At 41.3% G+C, this 18,555-nt stretch overlaps 1 protein-coding gene across 3 annotated transcripts in view; it reads left to right on the forward strand.

Moving 5' to 3' along the window:
• The window catches only part of CDH13 (cadherin 13), a 1,172,242-nt gene that overhangs the window by 547,954 nt on the left and 605,733 nt on the right, over positions 1-18,555 (forward strand). The window contains exon 5 of one of the 3 annotated variants that reach the window (XM_004087454.3): positions 9,757-9,981. The exons of the other annotated variants lie outside the window; for them this stretch is intronic. Coding sequence (XP_004087502.1) covers positions 9,757-9,846 — 90 coding nt within the window. The 3' untranslated portion in view covers positions 9,847-9,981. Of the gene's footprint in view, positions 1-9,756; positions 9,982-18,555 lie in introns of those variants that run through there. 3 annotated transcript variants of the gene reach the window in all.

Consider the following 18,555-nt stretch of genomic DNA (forward strand, 5'->3'; position numbering starts at 1 on the left):
GGCCGTACAGGAAGCATGGCGGCTTCTGCTTCTGGGGAGGCCTCAGGAAACTTGCAGTCATGGTGGAAGGCAAGGGAGAAGCAGGCACTTCTTCCTGGCAGAACATGGCAGAAAAGGGGCATGGAGGAAACAGGGCAAGAGAGTGGGGAGGGGAGGTACTACACACTTTTAAACGACCAGATCTTGTGAGAATTCTATCATGAGAACAGCACCAAAGGGATGGTGCTAATCCATTTATGGAGGATGCACCCCCATGATCCAGTCACCTCCCACCAGGCCCCACCTCCAACATGGGGGATTACAATTGAACATCAGATTTGGGTGGGGACACAGATTCAAACCATATCAAAAGTTTTTCTAATTAGGTTACTCATTCTATTAATATAGACTGTCCATAAATAATCTTTGTTTTTTAGATGAAGATTTGGCAAGTTCTGTGCCTAGCATGATGGCTGACATGAGATAAGTGCACAGTAAATTTTGAAATATCTATGTTTCTATCTTCATTTCCTTGTCTCTGTCTCCAATTTCCTACGTGCCATCAGGGGATTTAGTGACACTGCAAATAGCATGCTGTTTTGCAGGCATGCGTCTCCCATTTCCCCAGAGCCTCTTCATCTTTCTGAGGCATGGAGTCCCAAGCTATATGTTTTCAGGCAGAATTGCAGGAAGATTAACAGTTTCCTGGCATCTTTCTTACAAAGATTTGAATACCTCTACCAGTGCAGATCAACACATGAAATTTAATGTTTACTTTGCCATTTTATAATGCTATCAACTTTCTCAAAATCTGTCCCTCTGCACTCTGTTATTTAAGATTTATTGTCATCCTACATGGTGGGATAGCTGGTGGACATTAGCCCCACTCTCAGGGGTAGCTGTTATGGTTGAAACATGCTCGACCAAAACTCATATGTTGAAGTCATAATCCCCAGTAATTCAGAGTGTGACCTTGCTTGGACATAGGATCTTTACAGAGGTAATCATGTTAAAATGAGATCATTTGAGTAGACCCTAGCATAATATGACTGATGCCTATAAAAAAGAGAAATTTGGAGATAGACTCACACCCAGAGAGAACTCCACATGAAAATAAAGGCAGATGGCTGGGTACAGTGGCTCATGCCTGTAATCCCAGCACTTTGGGAGTCCGAGGCAAGCAGATCACTTGAGGTCAGGCATTTAAGATCAGCCTGGGCAACATTGTGAAACCCTGTCTCTACTAAAAATATGAAAAATTTAGCCAGGCGTGGTGGTGCATGCTTGTAATTCCAGCTACTCAAGAGGCTGATGCGCAAGAATTGCTTGAACCCCAGAGGCGGAGGTTGCAGTGAGCCGAGATCACGCCATTGCACTTCAGCCTAGGTGACAGAGAGACTCTGTCTCAAAAAAGGAAAAAAAAGCCAAAAACAAAAAATAACAGCAGAAATCAGGATGATACATCTATAAGCCCAAAACTGCCAAAAAATGCAAAACAAACAAGAAAAATCCATGAGAAGCTAGGAGACAGGCCTGGAACAGATTCCTCCTCACAGACCTCAGAAGCACCTTGATCTCAGATTTTCAGCCTTCATCACTGTGAGACAATCAATTTCTGTTGCTTAAGCCACCCAATCTACAGTACTTTGTCATAACAGCCCTAACAAACAAAATAGTAGATAAAAACAAAAAACAAACAATAAAAAAAGAAAACAAAGAAGGCTAAATAGCTTCTTTCTGAATGTGGATAGTTTCATCAGAGGATTTGATCTACTGAACCTTCTACTGCCCTAAAAATTCTCATTTCATCAAGTATAATGAACTGAAGTCAAAGGGATTTATTTGATGCTGAACCAAGCCAACACTCTCCCCACCCCATCTTAGTCTACCATTAACATGTCCAAAATTGCATGCATTGTTTTGCTTGGATGTTATTCGCCCTTGCTGGGAAAGGTACTTAGCACTAATGTGACTATTAAAACTAATGTTCACAAAGAAGTGACCCTGTGCCAGGCTTATATGGATTCATGTAATTCTCACATTAAGTCTGTGAGACTGGTGCCATGACTATGCCACTTACATATGTCCAGCCAGAATCTCTAGTTGTAACTTGTTCCTGGTCATACACTCTGCTGATTGTGATTCCAGCATTTGAACTCAGGCAGTCTGACCCTGGGGGTGACATTTAAACTACTTTATTGCTGGGTTCTATGTTCTCAAAAGTTTAGAAAGTATTGTGTTAAAGAGAATTGGAATATTTGCTATGGAACTTGTCAGAGCTTTTAAATATGCTATTGTCTTAGGGAATCTCTGAGAGTGTGATAAAGTAAGCAGCACTTCTAGCACATAGTTAACCGTGGGTCTCTTTTTATTAAGGCGAGATCTCTTGGGACTGGTGTTTCTTGAATAGACTTGCCAGATAAAATACAAGACTCCATTATGAAATTTCAGATTAACAATGACTAGTGTTTTAGAATAAGCACATCCCAACTATTGCACTGGACATATTAATACTAAAGAATTTGTATTTGTTTATCTGAAATTCTAATTTTACTGGGGCATTCTGTATTTTTATTTGCAACATTTGGCAAACTCTACGAAAGATGCTTTGAAAACTATAGAGTACACAGCCAAAGATCCCTGACTGTCCCTATCTTCTGGGCCTCTTTCTTTGGGAAACAAACATAAACCTGTCCAAACTGAGGTTGTACCCTTTTTACCTGCCCTGTTACCTTCCTAGCATCCATCTTGTTGTCTTTCACTCTGCCACACTGGGGTTCCTGTCAAACTCTGCTTCCTGTCTCTTATGACTTAGAACATGCCATCCCAGACCCAGGGAACAGAACAGGCACATCCCTGGTTATTCCAAAGCCAGCATCACACCAGCATTTAGATATATGACCAGACAGTAACAATCCTCCTCCAGTTGTCACTCAAGGGAAAGGAGAGGGACTTACGGGGAACAGATGCAGATAAAACCCAAATCTGATGCCTTGAGGGTGGTCAGTATGAAGTCTGTCCTGTGGTATCCCTCTGTGACACTTCCATTTCAGGGGAGTTGAGGGCTTATCAAGCTTAGGAAGCAATGTGTACTGAAAAGGATGAGGTCAGTTCAGGGTCTGTCAAATTACTTGAACATGTCTTGAACCCTGAATTCTATCGTTAATCTCACTTCACAATCCATCCCTTCCAATTAATGCTGCATATAATAACACCACTCAGTGATGTTCATACATCCCATCTTCTTACTTGGCACTATCTTTTTTTTTGTTTTTAAGAGATTAATTTGTCTTTCCAATATATTCAAGTTATCTTGACCAATGTTTCAGAGTTACTTAGAGCTTTATGGATTGCAGCAAGACCAAAGCAAATGACCACTCATAATTCAGAATATTTCTGAGCCAGAATAAAGTTTACACTTCATGACCATAAAGAGGACCCTTTATGCTTGTATGTAGAAGCACAATTCAGGTTCCAAACCTGCACTGTCCAGTTAGGTAGCCACTAGTCACCTGTGGTTACTCAAATTTACCCTTAAACTAATTAAAATAAAGTTAAAACTTTAGTTCATGAGCCATATGTATTAGTCTGTTTTCACACTTCTATAAAGACATACCTGAGATTAGGTAATATATAAAGAAAAAAGGTTTCCTTGACTCACATTTCTACATGGTTGGGGAGGCCTTAGGAAACTTACAATCATGACGGAATGTGAAGGAGAAGCAAGGCACATCTTACCACAGTAAAGCAGGAGAGAGAGAGAAAAAGAGCCAGGAAAAACTGCCAAACACTTATAAACCATCAGATCTTGTGAGAACTCACTCACTATCATGAGAACAGCTTGGGGGAACTGCCCCCATGATCCAGTCCTCTCCCACCAGGTCCCTCCCTTGACACATGGGGATTAAAATTCGAGGTGAGATTTGGGTGGGGACTCAGATCCAAACCATATCACCATGCTAGCCAAATTTCAAATCATCAGCTACGTATAGCTGGTGGCTATTATATGCAGTACATACATACTGCACAGTGTAGATATGAAATGTTTCCATCATCATAGAAAGCTCTCTTGGACAGCCCTATTCTAGATGCTTTACTCTTAAACATGCCACAGGATAACACATAAGATATTGACATGGATACCATTCTATTTGCTTTGGGACAGAAGAAATAAAGAAAAATGTTTCTGAAACAGGGAGTGCATTTTAGATTATTGTATATGAAGTTATCAATGGTTTATTAATATATTGATTAAAAGATGACAAGTTGTCAACCCCCATGATAGCCCACTGGTGAAGACAGAGCCATGCAGACACTATTAATTCGGCTATGTTTCTTTTTCTAATGAGCCTGTGTGGAGACTGGGGAAGAGGAAGGGATTGTTTGGAAAGATCAGGGCATCCAGGAGAAACTGTGTGGGGATGCGGGCAGCACTGACTGAATCAGAGCCCCCAGTTTGCTTTGGGTGACCATAGAGGGACTGAACAAACTCCTGTGTTGTCAGTCCTTAATTTTGAGAATAGCCTTGAACAGCACACTTGTTCACTGAGGAAGGATACGAAAATGCAGATAAGTTAAAACAAACAAACAAACACCATCATTCTTACCCTGCCAGCCAGATAAGTCACCAACACATTAAATCCTTTATAGATCTCTGTACCTTCCTTTATGTACATGTGTATAATATGCTCAGAAAAATAAGATCATAATATACATACTGTTTTTTCAACCTGCTTTTTTTTTTTTTTGAGACGGAGTTTCACTCTTATCGCCCAGGCTAGAGTGTAATGGCGCGATCTCAGCTCACTGCAAACTCTGCTTCCCGGGTTCAAGTGATTCTCCTGCCTCAGCCTCCCAAGTAGCTGGGATTACAGGCATGCGCCACAATGCCTGGCTAATTTTTGTAATTTTTTTTTTTTTTTTTTTTAGTAGAGACGGGTTTCTCCCTGTAGGTCAGGCTGGTCTTGAACTCTCTACCTCATGTCATCCACTTGCCTTGGCCTCCCAAAGTGCTGGGATTACAGGCGTGAGCTACTGTGCCTGGCCTCAACCTACTTTTTAAATTAATATGCTTCAACACATTTCCAAGCCAAAATGACTCGTAAAACATTGTACTTAAGATTGTGGCCACACTCGGTGGCTCACGCCTGTAATCCCAGCACTTTAGGAGGCTGAGGCAGGTGGACCACGAGGTCAGGGGTTCAAGACCAGCCTGGCAAACATGGTGAAACCCTGTCTCTACTAAAAATACAAAAATTAGCCGGGCGTGGTGGCAGGGCCTGTAATCCCAGCTACTCAGGAGGCTGAGGCAGGAGAATTGCTTGAATCTGGGAGGCGGGGGTTGCAATGAGCCCAGATTGCATCACTGCACTTCAGCCTGGGTGACAGAACAAGACTCCAGCTGGAGAAAAAAAAAAAAAAAAAAAGACGTTGTGCATTAATCTGTTCTATAGGTGTTTTTAGTGGAACATTTAGTGGGGGTCCAGTTCATCCCCAATTATAAATATAATTCCATTGAGCATCCTCAACTTTGTGCACATTCCTAATAATCTCCAAGGAATACATTTATGGAAGGAGAATTACTGTCTTAAAAGTGGGTTGGGGTGGGTATATATTATTAAAGTTTGCGATATAAGTCTTTAGTTGCTTGATGAAATGGAGGCAGAAGTTTAATCCCTAAGGACCCTACTAATTCCAAAGTTGTCTGAGTGCTGGATTGTAGCTCTGCTGTGCATGGGTCTTAAGTCTGAGCAAGCCCTTAGTTACCTTCCTCCCCCATCAGCCTGAGCCAGAGTTAGCCTGAGGTCCCAAACTATGAGCAGGAGAATGTCACCCTAGGAATGGCAACTAGAAAGTTTTTACCCCTGGATGCCACGATGAGGCACCTGCCATCCACTAGAGCTTGCTGTGATTATGGAAATGTTCCCTGTCTGCACATCTAGTGTGATAAGCACTGACCACACCTGGCTGCTGAGGACTTGAGATGTGGCTGGTGTGACCGAATAACTGGGATTTTTAATCTTATTTAATTTTAATAGCTACATGTGGCTACTGTCTAACATTTTAGACAGCTGTTCCAAGAACATACCTCTGAGCCTCAAATACTCAGATCTTTACCACATTGTTTTATCTTAAATGTGGCAATTGATAACATTGCTCATGCTCAACTGCTTGCTTCAAATGACATTTACTTCCCTCGCTAGTTCTTCAAAGGTAGGGACTAATCACCAAATCGCCAGTGATAGTCTGATGCCATCCCCAGGTCTGCTACAGCACAAAGGGGACCCTCAGTGAATAAGCAAGCCAACATCAATCACTTTCCTCAAAGTTTAACTCAGCTGTGATTAGATCATGGCATATCCCCAAGCCAAGCTACTCATCCAAAATATGGCGATCTTGTAAATTGGAGATTATGATAATAGTACCTGTCCCTTAGTGTTGTTGGGAGGATATAAGAAAATATAAGAAGAGCATGTTTAATATATAGATGTATTAATATATAAATATAAGAAGAGCACTTAGTACAGTGCCTAGTGCAGGGTGAGTCACTGGTTAACACCCAGTGAGTAGGGACCATTACTCTTGCCTCAAACATTGTAGCAAGGTCCCCTCCACATAAGGATAGCCTGTCAAGACCCATGCCTGTTGCTCAACATCTCTTTGAGGGATATTTAAATACACGGTCAAGTACTGCATTAGGAGAGTTGGCTTAAGAACAAGAGAATGTGAAACCAAACTGAGCTTCCCTTATTTTGTGCTCTCATGAAGCACTTATCAGAATGATAATTATTTGCAGTATTATTACCTAATACCTGCTTTTCCCACCGTGCTATAAACACGCAAGAGAAAGACTGTTTATCTTGTTCACTGATGTATTCCCAGTGCTAAACACATGGTAGGCATTTAATAAATCCTGAATGATAGATGGAGGATAAGTGGGTACGTGGGCAGGAATAAAAGAGCTAGGGGAGAAACTAGCATAGAATAAAATAGTACCAGAACCCCTGAAATCTAGTCCTGTTTAGGTTCACGGCTAACTATTGGTCCACTGAGAAGCCCTGGTTTTGGTTTCTCTGTTTTGTAAAGTGAAAAAGGTTGATTGATCCAGATTAGAGTTTTTCAGCCTCAGAACTATAGAAATTTGGGGCAGATAATTATGTTGTGGGAGGCTGTCCTGTGCTTATAAAAGGATGTTTAATGCGCCTCTGGCTCTACCCGTTAGATACCAGCAGGACTCCTCCCCCAGCTGCAACAACTAAAAACGTCTCCAGAAAAATGTTCCAAGCAGGGAAAATTCCCCCCTGCACCCCAATTGAGAACCACTGATTTAGATCCTGTCTGAAGTCCCCTCTGGCACTGATAGTCTAAGATTCTTCTTGGGACAATAATTTCTGAACGTGTGAATTTTCTGACATTTCATAGATGGTTATAGAATTATAAGAATATTTCCAGCTAGTCACGCAAATCACTCAGACCTGATTATCAATTTAATATTTGAATCAGTGGGCCATTAAAAATGCTGATTTGAAATTCAATTTTCTATTTTTAAAAATGATCACTTTGTGAATTATATCTGTTAGCTGGTTGATTTTATTTAAATGGAGTGTATAATTTTTCCCGCCCTCTGTTCATGAATAACGCTTTATAGTTGAATATCAGAATGCCTGCTAACGACCCTAACAATCATAGCTTATTTCTGTAGAATCCATCCAGTCATTGACAGGTTGGCTTTGTTTTTTTTCATCTTCCACTCTTTTCCTTGGAATAAGACCTTTAATTAACGCTTATTAAGATGCACAAATAGTCTGGCCTTGAATCCTCCCGGTGTTTGGTTCACTCTCCCCTAACTTACTAAAGTTGCTTCTGGAACAGTGTGTTTGTGCTTCTCATTATGCAAAAAAATATATACCTTGGTCACAAAGAGAGGTATATTTTTGTAGAACTATTTGTTCATAGGACATGTACACACTAAGACTCAACAAATGTGTCACCCTATTGGCAATTATGGAATTCGAGTCTCACATCAGAGCGAATGTGGTGGTGGCCCGGTGGGATTTTCAATCCCCTTCCTTGGAAAACTGCCTTAGTAAGGAGTTCAGGGATTCCGAGAAATACAGGAAAGCCTTTGGGATTTGTAGTCACATCCGTATGAAATCAACATTTCCCAGAAGACCGCAGAACTTTTTGTGTTCCAGGCAGTGTCCCAAGCAATACAAGCGATTGTCTCCTTAAATCTCTCAGCCCTATCAGGCAAATGCTAATAGGACCGTGATTTTACTATCAAGAAAAGGGAGGCGGGCGCGGTGGCTCACACCTGTAATCCCAGTAGTTTGGGAGGCCGAGGCGGGCGGATCACGAGGTCAGGAGATCGAGACCATCCTAGCTAACACAATGAAACCCCGTCTCTACTAAAAATAATAAATAAAAACCAAAAATTAGCGGGACGTGGTGGCGGGCGCGCCGGTAGTCCCAGCTACTCGAGAGGCTGAGGCAGGAGAATGGAGTGAACTCGGGAGGTGGAGCTTGCAGTGAGCCGAGATTGCACCACTGCACTCCAGCCTGGGCGACAGACGGAGACTCCGTCTCAAAAAAAAAAAAAGAAAAGGGAGCCTCCCTAAAGAGCTGTTAAGTAACCTGCCTGAAGTCACAGAAGCAGAATTTGAATTCGTCTCCCTGGATTTCTGGAATTGCGGTCTTCTCCAGTGCTACATCGCCTCTAGATTTGGCATAAAATACAAATGACTTATATTTTCCACTTAAAAGAAGCATTCCTTAGCCTCGAACTAAAGTTGGTTCAACATATATTCCTGTCAAAATAGGTTAAGTTTTTTTTTCTTTAATGTGCAAGTGCTTATGAATAGGAAACGATTGGAGAATAGCTTACTTTCAATGACTGCTTTGGGCATCTAATGTTAATCCATATATTTTCTGTAGGCCACTGTTTATAGCTTTTAGAGTATGATTTCCCTCCCTTAAAAGTAAACTTAGTTTTCCTTAGAAAACAGTGCCTTTGGAGCATAGTGATTGTTGAGTTTTTGAATTTCACTGGGTTAATTGTCGTTTAGAAGTAAGGTTTTTTTTTTTTTAAATAGGAAAACATTCTTTTCATCACATAGCCCTAAATCAGTCAACATATTTTAAGAGAATCGAAATGGTGTTGGGGTAACTTTATTTTTGCTATTGCAGTCTTTGGAGCAAATAAATGCAAATGAAAAAATCAGTTAAGATCAGACGATGGATGTATTTTCTTTCACATCCTTTCCTTTATAAATATAGGGTTAGGAGCAAACAAACTTCCTAGGAACTGTCCTAATATGGATTATCACAATCTATGTTTTTACAAAAATAGTGCCAAGGAATGGAACCAATTTAAATGGCTTAGAGCATGAGACTTTTAACCTAGGACTCACTGTTTGGTGGTAGCTAACTGAAATGACATCAGATCTGTAGAGAAGTGTCCCATCATTTAAGATTTCTTCAGTTTTAACCTAAACGAAGCCATATGTTTGAAGTGTGTGCTTTGTATATTTTATGTGAAAACATGGTCCCAGCAGCCCATATTATCTTGGAACTATGCAGACTCCTGAAGCCATGCCCCCTTTTCACATACATAACTATTAGACTATGCAAGCCAGTTTTAATTCCAGACAAATGGTCACTCTAGGTGATGTTCTTTAAAACAAACAAAGGCTGCTTAATCCATGATGCTGTAGTCATTTGTTGGTTTGTTTATTTTAATCCCCAATTTACAACAAAATGTGTTTTTTTTTCTTACAGAGAACACATAATCCTATTAAAAGCGAACTTCTCTCGAATGAAGGCATTACAGCAGATTTAAATTCATGCATTACAATTTTAGCAATTTAATGGACATCCTATTTGGGTTCATTATTGGCTTAAAGGAATAAATCACAAACATTTTATTTCCCGCTAGCACTCGGTATTTCAAATCCATTTTCTCAACAGAATGATGTGTTTAAATAAATTGTCCTATTGACTGAATTTTAATCACATTATCAGGTATTTGGGATAGAAAAGTGGAGACAGAAAGTCAGAAGTCATCACATCTATTGAAGGCTTTGCAGCCAAGAAATGAGGCCTCAGGCAAGTCATTTAGTATTAAGGGACTTAATTTCTTCTCAGTGCAAGGCAGATGTTTAATTGCAACGTGTCCCAACTTGACTAGGGGAATTTATTCACAGAATCAAGCCAATTCCCATCGTCACCCTCACATTTGGATTTGATAAGTCTGCAGAGTGGTCCACTGGACCTCCTTGCTAACAAGCTATGGGTGGCTCTCGCCCAGGTGCCCAGGTGCCCCATGAAGGAACCACTATGTGGTTAATACCAGAAGTCCCGTCAAGTTGGAAGCTTCCCTAACCACATGTTGGGCTGTAGTACTTGACAAATGGCTTTTCTTCAATAGAGAAAAAAATACCCTCAGTTATGTCATCATTAAAATGTACATGAGGTAGAATCTTATGGCTGCCTGGTTTTGTGAGTTCAAAATAGGAGAAAGTCAGGAAGGTTGAGTTGAGCCCCATGCCGAAAAGAGGGGAAGAAGAGGGGATGACTTGGAGCCAGTAAGCCTTGTGGGACAGAGCTTCTTAACCTGGGGTTTCACCCTTGGTCCCTGGATGGACTTGAAGGAGTCTCTGAATGCCTGAAATCACACACAAAGTGAGTGTATGTGTGCGTGTGTGTGTGTGTGTGTGTGTATGTGTATTTTTCTGGAAAGGGAGGGACCACAATTTGCATAGATTTCCCATGGAGATGTTGATTGCAGGATGTTCAGAACCATCCTTCTAACTAGGTGGTGATTTGGAGCATAGGCGTTGGGCACAGAGACCCTGACTTACAGCCCATCTCTTCTGTTAATTAGCTGCACACAGGAGCTGCATTCCCTGCCACTGTGTGCTACCAGTGGCACAGTGCTATTGTGGGACTACTTGGGAACATAGGAAAAGTGCGCATTGTCTGGTACTCAGTAATTGCTCAATAAATACCAGCTACATCCTAACAAATATTTTATGGAGGTCCTTAAACTGAGCAAAAGCAATTTTACCTGATGTATTTTGAAAGGAAGTGATGATTAACTAATCCTTCCTGCCTCCTGCTAGTCACGCCTTACATCACTGTATAGTCTCTTTTTCCTCATCTGGATCTTTCGCTAAAGACTGACGAAGAAAGCTTCCTCTGATGGCTCTGGTCTCCAGCTAAGGCCATAAACTGTGTATTGTTGAGGCTGCAGGAGAAGCTGGAAGAGTCATAATGCCAGGTTCAGACCCCTTGGTCTTCTGTCTGCCATGGGTTTGCTGTGCTCTGCTGGGGAAAATAATTCATCTTTTGAACCCCTCTGGGACATTTCCGTGAGTTTTGTTGGATGGTCATGTGTGTTCACTTTATGATCTCCACGTGAAAGGTGAAGTTCATAAGAGCCACCAGTCTCTAAGCTTTGTCCTTTAAAGTCTGCGGATACTTGAAGCCCTCTGTTAGTCATGCCATGCTGTGATCCAAAGGATTGTGTTTAAGAGTGTATAGTCTAAATGCTTATTGTGATCACTACCATTTATATAGTTCTTTGGGGTTTACAAAGTACTTTACTTGTATTTTCTCATTTAATCTTCACTTACGACTAAAAAAGTTAGTAACACTAATGGGAATGAGCGAAAACCAATTTCAGAGTGTATTAAATACACAAAATTATAAAGTAAAATGAGACTGATTTCCCACATCATGAGGAAAAATGTCTCTTTACTTTGTGATTCTTTTTATCACATATTTAAAGGCATTTGCATTTTTCCTTTTCTGAATTCTCTGCTTTTAGTTTTTCCTCTTGTTTTAGATATTCAGTGTAACTCACCAATTGTGGCAGTTTTCTGCTTGATTCACAGTAAAAAACAATAAAAAATAAAAATTAAAAAGAAGAACTTTGACCTGGATTGTCCACCCAGTTAAAATTAGTTTGGATTTTTCAGGTAAGGTTCCTTGTTTTTATTATTACAAACAGCCTTTATCTTAACAGAGTCGGAAGAAACATTTAAGGGAACTATTCATCTTATTTGTATTTCAACCTGAAAAAAGGAAAAGAGATACAGCGGAAATTTTTAGTCGTTTAGGTGGGAAGTGCTTTGTTTGAGATAAACACAAAAGGTTTTAAGTATCGTTGATATTAGTCAAACATAGCAGCTTTTGGCTTTTGTCTGAAGAGCTCTTGTCTGTTGACTTGCAGACCTGTGACCTCTAGATAAAGTTTCAAAATGCAGAAAATATTTATCTTCTTGCTATGACCTTCCATACACAAGACATGAAGCCATGGATTTGTTTCCTAGGGAACTAGTGAGTGAGGAAGATCTATAATTAAATCTGTGAGTTATGTGCTACACGTGGGAATTGGGTACGCACCAAGTCCTTTAGAAAAATCCCATAATATCACCATAGCCTCAACTGGTGGAATTAAACTCACTTTTTCTTCACACATTTTGAGAAAGCATCATTTAGAATCTTAATATGGGAAAGTTCTTGTGTTTCTTTCCAAAGTCAGGGTGTGTTTAGTTTGGCTTTCATTTTGCTCTGGATCCAATGTCCCTCCCTGATGGGACAGCACCTGCCATTGCTACTCAGATGAGTGCTTTATATGGAAGTCTTGGAAAAGTGAGTGGTAGTCTAGTCTTGGACGTCGGCACATCAGAGCTGGAAGGGATCCAAGGCCGTGGTTGGCAAAAGTTTTTTTATGTTCAAAATGTGTCCTTCAAATAAAATCTAATTTAAAAATTCATTGAGTAAAGCAGACATTAGATGAATTGGTTTTGACTAGAAGTAAGGGAGAAAGAACCTTTTCATTACCACCGCAACCCCAAAATTCCAGAGCAGGAAGCCTCTAAGGCACCCCCGTTTCTCAAGTTGATCATTAACATCTAAGCCGTAGCACTGATTGTAGAGGGGGCAGACTGAGGCTCAAGAGATGTTGCCATTGGTCAGCCATCTCATAGCCTCTAGAGGTTAAACACACACACACACACACACACACACAACTAGTAAAAAAATAAAAAGTCAGAGAAATGAATAGCTGTTTGCAAATCCGGCTCGAATACATTTCATAGTAAATTTCCCCATCTCGAGGGTCATGAGGGCCAAGATTTCTCTACAGTGCTTTTGTTTTTCACCTTTTGAAACCAACCATCAGCCTTTCACATTAACTCTAAAAAGTAAAACTGTCGACACTTTTCTTTCAATGGGATTGTCCTCCCTGTATCATTCCTCAACCAAAAGAAAGACTCTTTGAGAGGGAAGCAGAACCTCGGGACCACCAGTGAAGAGATATTTTACAGATACCAAGGCTTGATGTAGATGTGAGGCTGGGGCAGGGCTCTGTGGCTCATGCCTGTAATCACAGCACTTTGGGAGCCGAGGCGGGTGGATCACCTGAGGTCAGGAGTTCGTGACCAGCCTGGCCAACATGGTGAAACCACATCTCTACTAAAAATACAAAAATTAGCCGGGCATGGTAGGGGGAGCCTGTAATCCCAGCTACTATGGAGGCTGAGGCAGGAGAATTGCTTGAACCCAGGAAGCAGAGGTTGCAATGAGCTGAGATCGCACCATTGCACTCTAGGCTGGGTGACAAAAGCGAGACTCCATCTCAAACAAACAAACAAACAAACAAAAAGTGCTGGGCACAGTGGCTCACGCCTGTAATCCCAGCACTTTGGGAGGCCGAGGCGGGTGAATCACCTGAGGTCAGGAGTTCGAGACCAGCCTGGTCAACATGGTGAAACCCCATCTCTACTAATACTACAAAAATTAGCCGGGCATGGTGATGCACACCTGTAATCCCAGCTACTCAGGAGGCTGAAGCAGGAGAATCACTTGAACTCAGGAGGCAGAGGTTGCAGCGAGCCAAGATGGTGCCATTGAACTCCAGCCTGGGCAACAGAGTGAGACTCTGATTCAAAAAAAAAACAAAAAATGTGAGACCAGGGTGGGTGTTGATGAGGACGGTAATAATACCTGATGGTTTTGTAGCGGTCGCTTCTCCACACTATATATACATTAGCTCATTTAGCGTTTGTGATGTCTAAGCTGTGTGTGAGTGTGTGTCTGTGTGTGTGTGTGTGTGTGTGTGTAGTAGCAGCTTTTTTCTTCTGTTTCTTTTTGATTTTTTTAATACACACTTATAAGTGTACATGTGTGGTGTGTGGGTATGTATACACTTGCCCCTATGTCTCTGATCTACCTATCTATATATTTACGATCTTCCCACCAACCTTATAAGGCAGATACTACTACTATCCCTATTTTATATATAAAGAAACTGAGACACAGAATTCTAAGGGTCCTACAGCTGGTCGTGGCAGCACTGAGATTTGTATCCAAGCAGCCTGGCTTCCAAGTCTGTGCTCTTTGCTGGTCTACATTCATACCCCATCTTTTTTTTTTTTTGGAGTATAAGCTATGGGGCTTTGAGCAAAACTTCTGATGTGAAAAGGAAATAAAAATAATGCAAAAGTTTTTTCCTCTGAGGATAAAAGGAGCAAATGTAAAGCACCTAACCTATTGCACCTTGTAATTTCTGGCACCTAATAGTTTCTCAATAAGTTTCTGTGTTGCTGTAGAAATTGTCAACCATGCACACAAACACATCTTTTAAAAAATTGAGGCAAATTAAAGTGAAAGACTTCAAAATCAGTTTCTCACATTTGATGCTAAACACTATATTTTCTCTGAGAATTTTAAATTGTTCAGCTAATTTCTCACCACGGTAAGTTACGATTTTTCATACTTGAACAGTATCCGTTCATCTAAGGGATATTCCTCAGTGCCGTACACTCCCACCCATGCCTCTGGAAATGTCTAATCTGTTTCCACTACTTACCTATTGGTCCAATTCATTCCTGGAAATGTTCTGCAGGTTATCGTAATGAGAACAGGAGTGATCTATGGAATAAACAGGCACTATTGTTTGAATTAATTACCGGGAACAGAATCATAAGTGCTGACAACTCCCTACAGGTCATTCCACATTCTCCTGCCATTGATGGATAGATTTATGCATTTAAAACATTTTTCACTGATTGCCTGCCCATCTCCTGTTCACATACTCCCCGAGAACCTCTATGTCTTATCCATGGAATACGTCTGAAAACCAATTATCATTCCCTTTTTGTTCCTGTATTGTCTAATGGAAGAAAATAAATTAGAAGATGGCCGAATAGGAACAGCTCCGGTCTACAGCTCCCAGTGTGACAGATGCAGAAGATGGGTGATTTCTGTATTTCCATCTGAGGTACCAGGTTCATCTCACTAGGGAGTGTCAAACAGTAGGTGCAGGACAGTCAGTTTAGCACACGGTGCATGAGCCGAGCCGAAGCAGGGCGAGGCATTGTCTCACTTGGGAAGCGCAAGGGGTCAGGGAGTTCCCTTTCCTAGTCAAAGAAAGGGGTGACAGACCGCACCCAGAAAATCGGGTCACTCTAAGCTTTTCCAATGGGCTTGGAAAACCGCACACCAGGAGATTGTGTCCCACACCTGGCTTGGAGGGTCCTACTCCCACCGAGTCTCGCTGATTGCTGGCACAGCAGTCTGAGATCAAACTGCAAGGCAGCAGCCAGGCTGGGGGAGGGGCACCCGCCATTGCCCAGGCTTGCTTAGGTAAACAAAGCAGCCAGGAAGCTCGAACTGGGTGGAGCCCACCACAGCTCAAGGAGGCCTGCCTGCCTCTGTAGGCTCCACCTCTGGGGGCAGGGCACAGACAAACAAAAAGTCAGCAGTAACCTGTGCAGACTTAAATGTCCCTGTCGGACAGCTTTGAAGAGAGTAGTGGTTCTCCCAGCACGCAGCTGGAGATCTGAGAATGGGTCCCTGACCCCCAAGCAGCCTAATTGAAAGTCACCCCCCAGTAGGGACAGACTGACACCTCACTCGGCCAGGTACTCCTCTGAGACAAAACTTCCAGAGAAACGATCAGACAGCTGAATTTACGGTTCATGAAAATCCACTGTTCTGCAGCCACCTCTGCTGACACCCAGGCAAACAGGGTCTGGAGTGGACCTCTAGCAAACTGCAACAGACCTGCAGCTGAGGGTCCTATTTGTTAGAAGGAAAACTAACAAACAGAAAGGACACCCACACCAAAAACCCATCTGTACATCACCATCATCAAAGACCAAAAGCAGATAAAACTACAAAGATGGGGAGAAAACAGAGCAGAAAAACTGGAAACTCTAAAAAGCAGAGTGCCTCTCCTCCTCCAAAGGAACGCAGTTCCTCACCAGCAATGGAACAAAGCTGGATGGAGAATGCCTTTGACGAGTTGAGAGACGAAGGTTTCAGATGATCAAACTACTATGACCTACAGGAGGAAATTCAAACCAATGGCAAAGAAGTTAAAAACTTTGAAAAAAAATTAGACGAATGTATAACTAAAATGACCAATGCAGAGAAGTGCTTAAAGGAGCTGATGGAGCTGAAAGCCAAGTTTCGAGAACTACCTGAAGAATACAGAAGCCTCAGTAGCCAATGCGATCAACTGGAAGAAGGGGTATCAGTGATGGAAGAAGAAATGAATGAAATGAAGCGAGAAGGGAAGTTTAGAGAAAAAAGAATAAAAAAAAACGAACAAAGCCTCCAAGAAATATGGGACTATGTGAAAAGACCAAACCTACGTCTGATTGGCATACCTGAAAGTGACGGGGAGAATGGAACCAAGTTGGAAAACACTCTGCAAGATATTATCCAGGAGAACTTCCCCAATGTAGCAAGGCAGGCCAACATTCAGATTCAGGAAATACAGAGAACGCCACAAAGATACTCCTCAAGAAGAGCAACCCCAAGACAAATAATTGTCAGATTCACCAAAGTTGAAATGAAGGAAAAAATGTTAAGGGCGGCCAGAGAGAAAGGTCAGGTTACCCATGAAGGGAAGCCCATGAGACTAACAGCGGATCTTTCAGCAGAAACTCTACAAGCCAGAAGAGAGTGGGGGCCAATATTCAACATTCTTAAAGAAAAGAATTTTCAACCCAGAATTTCATATCCAGCCAAACTAAGCTTCATAAGTGAAGGAGAAATAAAATACTTTACAGACAAGCAAATGCTGAGAGATTTTGTCACCACCAGGCCTGCCCTAAAAGAGCTCCTGAAGGAAGCACTAAACATGGAAAGGAACAACCGGTACCAGCCACTGCAAAAACATGCCAAATTGTAAAGATCATCGAGGCTAGGAAGAAACTGCATCAACTAACGAGCAAAATAACCAGCTAACATCATAATGACAGGATCAAATTCACACATAACAATATTAACTTTAAATGTAAACGGGCTAAATGCTCCAACTAAAAGACACAGATTGGCAAATTGGATAAGGAGTCAAGAGCCATCAATGTGCTGTATTCAGGAAACCCATCTCATGTGCAGAGACACACATAGACTCAAAATAAAGGGATGAAGAAAGATCTACCAAGCAAATGGAAAACAAAAAAAGGCAGGGGTTGCAATTCTAGTCTCTGATAAAACAGACTTTAAACCAACAAAGATCAAAAGAGACAAAGAAGGCCATTACATAATGGTAAAGGGATCAATTCAACAAGAAGAGCTAACTATCCTAAATATATATGCAACCAATGCAGGAGCACCCAGATTCATAAAGCAAGTCCTGAGTGACCTACAAAGGGACTTAAACTCCCACACAATAATAATGGGAGATTTTAACACCCCACTGTCAACATTAGACAGATCAACGAGACAGAAATTAACAAGGATACCAGGAATGAACTCAGCTCTGCACCAAGTGGACCTAATAGACATCTACAGAACTCTCCACCCCAAATCAACAGAATATACATTTTTTTCAGCACCACACCACACCTATTCCAAAATTGACCACATAGCTGGAAGTAAAGCTCTCCTCAGCAAATGTAAAAGAACAGAAATTATAACAAACTGTCTCTCAGACCACAGTGCAATCAAACTAGAACTCAGGATGAAGAAACTCACTCAAAACCACTCAACTACATGGAAACTGAACAACCTGCTCCTGAATGACTACTGGGTACATAACGAAATGAAGGCAGAAATAAAGATGTTCTTTGAAATCAACGAGAACAAAGACACAATATACCAGAATCTCTGGGACACATTCAAAGCAGTGTGTAGAGGGAAATTTATAGCACTAAATGCCCACAAGAGAAAGCAGGAAAGATCCAGAATTGACACCCTAACATCACAATTAAAAGAACTAGAAAAGCAAGAGCAAACACATTCAAAAGCTAGCAGAAGGCAAGAAATAACTAAAATCAGAGCAGAACTGAAGGAAATAGAGACACGAAAAACCCTTCAAAAAATTAATGAATCCAGGAGCTGATTTTTGGAAAAGATCAACAAAATTGATAGACCCCTAGCAAGACTAATAAAGAAGAAAAGAGAGAAGAATCAAATAGATGCAATAAAAAATGATAAAGGGGATATCACCACCGATCCCACAGAAATGCAATCTACTATCAGAGAATACTACAAACACCTCTACGCAAATAAACTAGAAAATCCAGAAGACATGGATAAATTTCTCAACAAATACAC

Source organism: Nomascus leucogenys, chromosome 2 (assembly GCF_006542625.1).
Source record: "Nomascus leucogenys isolate Asia chromosome 2, Asia_NLE_v1, whole genome shotgun sequence".
Taxonomy (NCBI): domain Eukaryota; kingdom Metazoa; phylum Chordata; class Mammalia; order Primates; family Hylobatidae; genus Nomascus; species Nomascus leucogenys.